The 10,081-nt window shown below is 43.3% G+C and overlaps 1 protein-coding gene across 2 annotated transcripts in view; it reads left to right on the top strand.

Annotated features, from left to right (window-relative positions):
* The first annotated feature begins 3,655 nt into the window (after positions 1-3,655).
* TSEN2 (tRNA splicing endonuclease subunit 2) overlaps positions 3,656-10,081 on the top strand; it is a 33,485-nt gene continuing 27,059 nt past the window's right edge. Inside the window, exons 1-2 of one of the 2 annotated variants that reach the window (XM_033132986.1) lie at positions 3,656-3,756; positions 8,725-8,926. In XM_033132986.1, the coding sequence (XP_032988877.1) occupies positions 8,738-8,926 (189 nt within the window). In that variant the 5' untranslated portion in view covers positions 3,656-3,756; positions 8,725-8,737. Of the gene's footprint in view, positions 3,757-8,719; positions 8,927-10,081 lie in introns of both variants that reach the window. The other variant, XM_033132985.1, reaches the window with a different exon arrangement.

Genomic DNA, 10,081 nt, shown 5'->3' with positions numbered 1-10,081 from the left:
GAGACTTAAAAGCTAGATAATATAAGCAGAGAGAGCACTTGTTAAAACTGTCTGCCCTTTCCTGCTCACCCTGACCCTTTCTCTCTTTCAGTTGTGAAATTATCTGAGGTTCTATCTCACAGGCAGGGTGAAACTGGACTGTGTTCTTGATTTGATTTTGGTTTCACGGCCCTTGCATTTTCTGTTGCGGATGCTGCGAATAAACACGCGCACGGTTTGCGAGGACCCTGTGTTTGTTTTCCTCGCCGGAAAGCAGTGTCCGCGAGAAGCTGGGTGGTTTAAATTTGCTAAAATATCTCCATCTAGTGGACTTGCTGCAACACTGCAGGGTTCGGCACTGTCTGGGAAAAACAATAGTGTGACAGCTGGGGCCGCCCTGCCCTGCTCAGAAACGCCAGTGGCTCCCCATTGTCTACGGGGTGAAGTCCAAAGGCCAAGCCTGGAATTTGAGCGCCGGTACAATCGGGCTCCGCCCTGCCTATCGGACCTTATCGGCAGCTTCGACCTCCTGTCCCCGCCAGGCCCAGCTCCTCCCCCGCTCTGGAACCTTCAGGCCCACACCTGCCTGGCACGTGGACCAGTCCTGTGCGGCAGACCCCATCTCCATTCTCCTCTCCACTCTCCCCAGGCTAAATCTCCTTCCAGGCTCAGCTTAAAGGCCACCTCTTCCAGGAAGCCTCCGGGTCCTTCAACCCATCTCGGTCTTCTGTGACTTCCCACCAACACTTGCTGTCGGTCATTTTTGTATTGCCACATTTAAAGCTGTGTTTTATCAATGCACTACCCTCCCATATCTAGCCTGATGGGTTAAAATAAATGCAAGCCCCATTGTCTCCCGGATCTGGATCCTCATCTGGCCTCCACTACTTCCTCGCTCTGAGAACTTGGGTGAGGGAAGGAACCCCAACTGTGAAATAGAGATGAGGACACCATCTTACAGGGCTGTGGTGAGAATGAAATAAGATAGGATGCAAAGTGGTCGGCGCATATTAACGCCAAATAAATTGTCCTTAGGGTGGTCAGATAAAACACAGGATACCCAGTTGAACTTGAATTCCAGATAAACAATTTTGTTTTTAGTATAAGTATGTCCCAAATAGTACATGAAGTTTCCGTGTGACATATCACAGATAAACGCTATTGTTGTTCATTTTGTTAGATGTGCTAATGATATTAGGGATATATATATATATGTGTATATATATATATATATATATATATATATATATATCAGTTCATCCTCACTATTGGTGGATTCTGCACTTGCAAATTCACCTACTAGCTAAATTTTACTTGTAATGCCAAAATCAATACTCACAGAGCTTGGTCATTTGTAGACGTACACATGCATACAGCGAAGAAAAATTTGTATCTTCCAATATGCACGCTCTCAACTGGAGTCAACAGACATATACTTTCTTGTTTTCAGCTCTCATACCCTAAACAAGTGTGCTTTTTTCAATCTCTTTAGTGCTATATTTTTCTCATTTTTGCACTTTCTGTTGGTGATTTCGCTGTTTAAAATGGACCCTAAGCAGAGTGCTGAAGTGCTGTGTAGGGTTCCTTAGCCAAAAAGGCTGTGATGTGTCTTACAGAGAAAATAAATACATGTGTTAGATGAGCTTCATTCAGATGTGAGTTATAGTGCTGTTGGCCATGAGTTCAATGTTAGTGAATCAATAGTAGATATTAAATAAAGTGTCTTTAAACAGAAACACACATAAAACAAGCTTATATATTGATCGGTGGATGAAAATGTTGTGTCCAGAGACTGGCAAGAACCTAACCCTGTATTTCAGCTGGGAGCAATGGTTCAGTATATTCACTAATTCAGTGTTCGCAGGGACACTATAGAATTACTGGAATAATGAGAATCAAATATAGGTATATATATAATAAAATTTAAAAATTAGAGGTACATACTGAAATATTCTGAGTGAAATTATATGATGTCTGGTGTCACTTTAAAATACTCCAGGAGTGGGATAAAAGTGTGTATATGGAGCGTGTAAAAGAAATAAGATACTAAAGGCTGAAGATGTGGAAGTGATGATTTATTAGATAACTCTATTTTATGTATGTTTGAAAGTGACCGTAACAAAAGGTTTAACATACACATTCAGGAGAAAGTCTTGAGGGAAGAATATTTTATTCAGTAACTTCCACTCTGTGGGGACCCTCTGTGGAGACAAGGCTCCAGATGACAGCTACCTAAGATTCCATTATGGGGGAATCCCAAGCCCCTGGCTGTGGAGCAGGAGGAGGTTCAGGAGACTGGCTCTAGTCTCAGCATCCCCCTCAGACTGCTCAGCTTCCTATGACAACTCACAATGCCTCTGAACCTTTTTTCTTATCAGTTAAAATATGAAGTTGTACTGGATAACCTCTGAGTTCCCTTTCATTGTTAAAACTCTAATTCTAAAACCAGTATTTCCTAAATTGGCACGTTCTGGTACAATATATCTCGCCCAACTCTCTGTTCCCTGCCCAGTCCATTCTGATACCACTCTTCTATGAATCCTGCTGAAGTTCTCCCTTTTTCGCAACACTAACAGAAAACTATTCTGATTTTGGCTTATCTGAAGTCTGAACTCTTCAGTTGAGCCGTTTAAGGCCCATCGTGTCTTGAGCTCTTTCTACCAAGAGTTCATAGACCAGTTAAGGAGGACCAGGAAACAGGGGACACAGAGGAAAGTCATCCAAGGTGGTCTAGGGAAGCAAAAGGAAACCTCCTAGAGGAAGAGCTATCTGAACTGAGACCTAAATGGTGACCAGGAATTACTGCTGCAAAGAGAGTAGGGAAGAATGTTCCGGGCAGAGGCAACAGTGAGTTCCAAAGCCTGGAAACAAGAGAAAATTGGGAAAGGTCCAGATTTCAAAGCCCATCACATCTAGCCCCACCCTTTCCTGTTACCCACCTTCCCCAACTGCCTAGCATGTGTGGTATGCGCCCTGAGGACCCTGGAGTTCATATTTGGGCAGATATATAGTATTGGACTTCCTACCAGGCCACCTTTAAAATAACCAAGTCAGGAGAAACTTTTACATTTCCCAACACACTTTTGCTCATCCTTCATAATCCTGGCAACCCATTTTTCACTAGAGGGAAATGAGGCTCAGAAAGATTGTCACTCACTCAAGATCACACTGTCAGTGAGATCACAAATGCAGATCTGACTCCTGGTCTGTTCTTTTTACTGCACAGGGCAGCCAGTGCACAGTGGTTTTCGGTCAGGTGTGTGCGAAGGGGTGCTTCTTTACGCCCTGCATGCTGCAGCTTATACGTATGCATTGAGTAAGCTGAAACCAGCGTCAGGGCTGACTTCAGCCTCATTTCCTCAGGGCCGGGGTCGTGTAATAGACTGACTGGTCGCTCAAGAGTCCCATCTCCCCAGGGGCGAGGACTCTGGGTTAAATCTCGAATAACGAATAACTTCGAACCTCATCTGTAAAATGGGTGGTGAGGGATTGTTGTCAGGATTAAACGAAAACAGCATCTGTGCAAGGGGACCTCCGTATAATACCCGGGAGGACAGGAAAGAGGACATGTTGCCTTCGCTTTAATATGCGAAGGTCGAGCCATACGGAGAAGAGAACTGTACGCAGGCGCGCTCCGTAAAGACTTGGCGGGCTGTCCCTCGGGCTCTGCGGCTGCGCATTACGTCCGGCTTTGCGGCCGCACTGCTTGACGGCAGCGGTGTCCGCCCCCCTGGCCGGCGTTGTCAGGGTAACGGCGAGTGCGTGGGGCCGAAGGAGGTAAGATTCTTGGACTTGGGAGCGGGCGGTGTATCCCGGCGTGGAGCGCTGTGGTCCCAGCGCACGGGGCAGGGGCGAGGTTCTGTCAGTCCCAGGAGGAGACGTAGCCTTCTCCGGAAGCCCTCCGGGGCGACAGTGACAAGGGCCTAGAGACTTTCTCCGGGTTGCACAGCCGGACTAGACTGGGCCGGGACGGGGAGCTCGGCTTCCCAGTTCTGCCTGAATTAACCACTCTTCCCCTTCTCCGTGCATCTGTAGTCCTTCGTACTTCTCTTTCTTCCTTCTTTCTGGAAACATAGACGCCATGTCCAGGGCTGGGGACGTCGAGGTACATCCAACACCGCCTCTACGCGAGAAGACCTCAGCCGCTAGTGGGGTTGCTGCGGGGTGGAGGGGATAAGTTCAGACAGTTACGGATTTGTTGAGCCCTTAACTCTTTTTGGCTTGTGTGCCATCATTTATTGCAGTGGCAGCCACCGTCTGGCTAACACTTCCACGTGGTAGTAGGCCCTGTACTGGGCACCTTTGCACAATTACCCTTTTAATCCTCACAACACCCTTCAAAGGTTTGTCGTTTGTTTATGTCTTAGTCTCGGGTTCTAACTTGAAAGATCCCCCCGAGGGAGGACTGTTTGCCTTGTCCCTTTTATCTCCGCCTCCCCTAGCCCAGGAGGTAAGCAGTTGGCGTTTCAAACATTTTTTAATTGGGAAAAGGTGAACTTGCTAGATGGTAGGTAGGTATTAACCAGGCTTGTTTGGCAAGGCTGACCCAGGGAACTGGAAAACTAAATGTAGCTTACCTTCCCCGCTCGGTGTTTTGCTTTGTTTTGTTTGGAATAAACAACTGAGCGCCTAAAAGGTGTTATCTGCTCAAGGGAAGAATAAAGAGCAAGCCGTGGTTTCGATGGAAAAGTGAATTACTTAATGAACACTGCTGTTGTCGTTTGGGAAAGGAAAAGGAACCACCTCTTACAGGTGCATATCCCTCAGCCCCTCTGAGTCCTTTTCCTCATCTGTACAATGGGAATAGCAACGTCCTTACCTCAGGGGGTTATTGGGATTAAGTGTGTATGAATAGGCCATCCTCTCACCAGTGGTTGGCAACTTTGGTTACATGTTGAAATCATCTGGGTCCCACCCCAGAATTTCTGATGTATTTGCAGGTAAGGCATGGACAGTAGGAGTTTTAAAATTTACCCAGGTGAGTCTAAGGACAGCCAAGCTTGAGAGCCATTCTTATATGCCACCCCGGGTTAATTTTCTTGATCTCTTTTCAGTTGTCATAAGCTGCACTGGCTCTTAAGTCTTAAACCAGCCTTCACATCCCAAACCCCCTGACAACTAATGTAGTCCTTCCTTGTTATATATCTCTGTGCTTCAGACATACAGGTCTTTTAGGCCAGTTTTCTTACCATGCCTTCTCTCCCTACCTTACTAACCTCTTACCTTCCCTCACAATGGGGCTTTGGGCAAATGACCTGCCCTCTCTAAGCCTCCGTTTCCTTGTCTGTGAAATGAGGATAGTACCACCTGTGTAGCATACACCACAGCCAGTGCCTACTTCGAATGCTGTACCTACCCATAATGGTTACCCTCTTCTAATCTTACATTCCACATCTGGCATCATGCTGTTCTCCTATCATGGCACTAAAGAAATGTTTCTTAAATGCCTGTGGCAGTTTTGGACAGTAGTAATTCAGTCCTTTCTCCCCTGCTTTGCCTTCTAAGTTCAGCACAAGACAACTCTTCCACAAAACTATGAAGCTAGAGATCATCTGGTTTGTTCTGTTGACTCTTTTAGATACAGCTTTATGGAGAGATCATTCACATACCATAAAATTCACCCTTGTAAAATGGACAAGTCAGTGATTTTAGTATAGTCACAGAGTTATGCAACCATCACCATCACTGCAGTCTAATTTTAAACATTTTTTATCACCCTGAAAATAAACCCCATACCTATTCAGTCACTCCCCATTTCTCCCTTCCCCAGCACTGGAAGTCACTAACCTACTTTGTGTCTCTATGGATTTGCCTATTTTGGACATTTCATATTAATGGTCTACAATATGTGGTCTTTTGTGACTGGCTTCTTTCACTTAACATAATGCTTTTAAGATGCATGCACATTGTAGCATGTATCAGTACTTCATTTTTTTTATTATTGCTGATAATATTCTATTATATGGATATAGCACATTTTGTTGATCCATTCATCTGTTGATGGAAATTTGGGTTGTTTCCTCTTTTTAGCTATTATGAATAATACTGCTGTAAACATTCATATACATATTTTTGCACGAACATGTTTTCAGTTTTCTTGTATTTATACCTAGGAATGGAATTGCTGGATCATATGGTTACTCTGTGTTGACATCTGAATAACTTCCAGACTGTTTTCCAGTCCTGTTCAAATTGAAGATGAAGAAACTGGGCTCAGAGAGCTTCAGTGGGTTGTGAAGGTCAAATGATAGTAATGGCAGCTTCCATATATATGGAAGGCCTCCTATGAGCCACGTTTTTGATGTACATTCTGTCACTTGGGCAGAAGTGACACTAGATCCCAGATTTTGAGGGTTTTGTGAAAAACAGTGTTTTGTGGCAGGAACCCCTCTATCACACACTCTGTTGGAATACAGAGTTCTTGCCATCAAGTATCATAGTTCATTCTTTCTTGTTTTAGAGTAACAGCAATCTGAAAGCAAAAACACTAAACAAACAAGGATTAAAATATACCTTTTCATTTTTGCTTGTTTGAGAGAATTTAATTGGAAGTTCTAGAAGTTAGCCCTTTTAAACATTTTCTCTTTAAAAATTCCAAAGGTAATATATACAAGTCAAATACTAACCAGAGGTTAAGTGATAAAAGTGAAAATCTCATAAAAGTCTGAATCATTCCTGTAAATCTCTAGAAAGATCCTCATTAGAGATCAACATCCTGCCTCAAAATAGCCAAAATAGCATTGTTTGAGTTTTAGAATAAATTGCGGTTTCTTCAGTTGAATATTAAATGCAATAGTTGGCTTGGATCGAGGAATAAGGCAGCAAGTGAAAATCTAGTTAAAATGTTCTTGGAAGAAAAATACCTTAATTGCGGTATACATGGTTTTGTTATGAATGCTGTACAGCAATGTGTGTGTGTGTATAAAATGTGTACAGTCATGCTCAGTATGTGATTCCACTGAGGGATCTTAGAAATTAAATTATCCTAGCGTTTTGCTGCTTGGAATACTTCGGCAATTCTATGAAGGTTCCAACTTGCTGACCCTTCTTTTTCGTACTTATCTCTGTAACTGACGTGTCAGTCTCTCTAACTCTTCCTTGGTCTATGTTTGTCTTTATCCTCATTTAACTCCTCAGCTTTTTTGAGAGGGTGGGGAAAGGTACCACACATTGGACAAAGCTTTTCATTTCTTTTGAATGGTCATGAACCCTTAAAACCACTGCCCTTCCTTCCTCAGCTTCGGCCCCCTTCATGGCTGTGTCAGGCCTGATTACATCCATCGCCCAATGGGATGCTGCTATTGAGTGCCGGAGGCACCTCAATAGTTCGTCCTACTTTTCTCCTTTTGAGGGCTTGGAGCCGCATAGGCTAAAGGTGTGTGTGCTATGGCTCCATGGGATCTCCAAGCACCAGATTCTGCTCTCCGTTTAAATCGAGTCCAGACCCGGCAGTGAAGCAGGAGCAGATCCAAATCTCCTGTCTCATTCCAGGGCATCCGTCCGTTTGCACTGTTTGCATTTTTTCCCCTTGCGTATGTACGGTTGAGTTTTTCCTAAGTTAAATGCATCAACTGTGACTCTATGTCTTTATCGCACAATACACTCAACTTTACTTCCTTCCTCTAGCCATTATTGAATGGCAGCCTGTTGTGTGTTAGAGGCTTGTTTTGTCTCCTCAGGCTGAGTGTAAAGCCTGGAAGGGAGAGGTACTGACTTCAGCTTCCTTGACTCTCTTGTAGTGCTGGGTGCACAGTAAGCAGTCCCACAGTTCTCAGTAACTCTGACATTCAGCAGACCTGGGCGAGTCCAGTGCCCCTACTCCCTGGAGACTTTTACAAAATCTCCCAAACCTGAATCTGTTTCCTCATCTGTATAACCGTGTTGGTAGTATGAACCCCTTCATAATAGCCACAGCAAACACATGCATAGCACTCGGTGTGTGCTAGGTACTCTTCTAAGCAATTTATGGGTCTTAACTATAAGACAGAGTCTATTTTTACCCTTATTTTGCACATGAGGAAACCAAAGCATGGAGACATTAACTTTTGCCCACAGTCACACAGCTAGGAAGTGATGAAGCAGATTTCTATCTCGGCACTCTGGCTTTAGAGGGCCTACTCTTAGCCATCACCTATGGAGGTATACAATAGAGCCTTAAATGAGAACCGCTGCTATCATTGTTATTATTTATCAATTTGCCTTAAATATTGAAAAATGATTGACATAATGTTAGGAATGTATTTTAAGGTCCTTTTTTTTGGAAAATGAAGTGCTCACTGGATTTCATTCTTTGAGGACAAGGTCTCTTTTGGTTTTATCTTTATCTCCTCAGCACCTCTGACTATTAGTTGCTGCTGGTAGGTGCTCAGTAAATGCCTATTGACTGAGTAAAAGAATGGGAGTAATCCTAACAGACAGAAATCCTATAGCCATCAGGAGACTTTGCATAGCAGTGTGACTTGGGGCAAGTCACTAGACCTCAGTCTTATCAGCATAATTAGAAGTAATGCCACTGACTTCTTGGGTGTTGTTACGAGAATTAATTGAGATATTCTAGGTGAATGAGATTTACACTGCTGTCAAAAATATTTTCATTACTCTGTCATTTAGTTCACTGCTTGATAAATATTTTCATACAGACTACAAAGTTTTCTGAGCCTAGGGATAAATGTATTTGGAGTTTTGATCAGTGTAGTTATTGATTGACTATGTTTCTTTCTCTTCATTATACTCTTCAAAGAACAGTTATGCTTGAGAAATGGCAGAAGCAGTTTTCCATGCCCCAAAGAGGAAAAGAAGAGTGTATGAGAATTATGAGTCCCCATTTCCGATCCCTTTTGGTCCAAACTGTGGTCCTAAGAAAGACTTCAAAATATTCCACGCTGAAATGGTAAACAACAATGTAATTGTAACGAACGCAGAAGATATTGAGCAGCTGTACGGGAAAGTAAGTACAGGTGGCCATGGCATGCTACCTCCTGGCAGCCCTGAGCCAGCTATCGTTTCTTCTTCTAACCCCAAAAACAAACCATAAGTGACACATATTCTTTCCTTGCTGCTTAGACACATGTAGGAACACTACAATTTGACTCAGGTGCTCCAAAACCATATATCCTGAGGATAACACCCATCCTGAACACACATTTCAATGATGAAGTAGGGTCAGTACATAGACTCTTCTTGTCTTTCAATTATAAAAACAATGTGTGTTCATTTTTTAAAAAGCAAGCAGTTTATAGAAATTAAATTAATGGGTAAAAAGTAAAACTTCCCCACTTACTCCTGTTCCATCCCAGAGGACCACAGAGTGGCATATTGTTCTGGCTCATGGACAAATCAAATGGGGCTTCAGCATGTACTCTGGCTCCTTATCTGCTCTCTCTCCTAGTTGGGGACCTCTCCTTAGATAAGAACAAGTTCTAGTTTTTGCTGTTTTCCATCTGTAATGGGTTTGGTTTGAGATTGGTAGCTTGCTTTCCTTCCCCCCTCCCATAGCCAATTCACCACTGAGGGCATTTTTTAAACAGCTTTATTGAGGTATAATTTACAACCATAAAGTTCACCTATTGTAAGTGAACAATTCAGTGATTGTAGTAAATTCCTGGAGTTGTGCAACCACCGCCACAATCCCGTTTTAAAGCATTCCCATCAGCACAAAACGTTCCCTCATGCCCATTGCACTTAATCCCAGCCCAAAGCACCCACCAGCCTACTTCCTGTGTCTATAAGATGCCTTTTCTAGATGTTTGATATAAAACATACAGGTTGTAGCCACCTTCCCAAAGTGGGATACACTGGGTGGCATTGACCCTGGTGAGATTGGGGTCTAGGCCAAGGGCATTTTCTCTCCACTTTTGCAGTATGTACCATTAAGCAAGAGGCCATTTATTCTGATTGTTAAGTCTAGGCGAAGGGTAAAAGGTGTCCATTTTATTACTCTCTCAAATTTCTGTGGGCTTAAGTATTTTATAATTTTAAGAAATGGGGGGGGGAAATCTGTGTTGTTTTTGGAATCAGCTGGAAGAAGAGAAATACTTCCATTCTGGGTACAAAAGACTCCAAGAGCTTTTTGTACCTGGAAGACTTGGCTCTTGCTTTTAGG

This window comes from Rhinolophus ferrumequinum, chromosome 17, assembly GCF_004115265.2.
Source record: "Rhinolophus ferrumequinum isolate MPI-CBG mRhiFer1 chromosome 17, mRhiFer1_v1.p, whole genome shotgun sequence".
In the NCBI taxonomy this organism is placed as follows: Eukaryota; Metazoa; Chordata; class Mammalia; order Chiroptera; family Rhinolophidae; genus Rhinolophus; species Rhinolophus ferrumequinum.
This window is presented reverse-complemented; position numbering and strand designations above follow the sequence as displayed.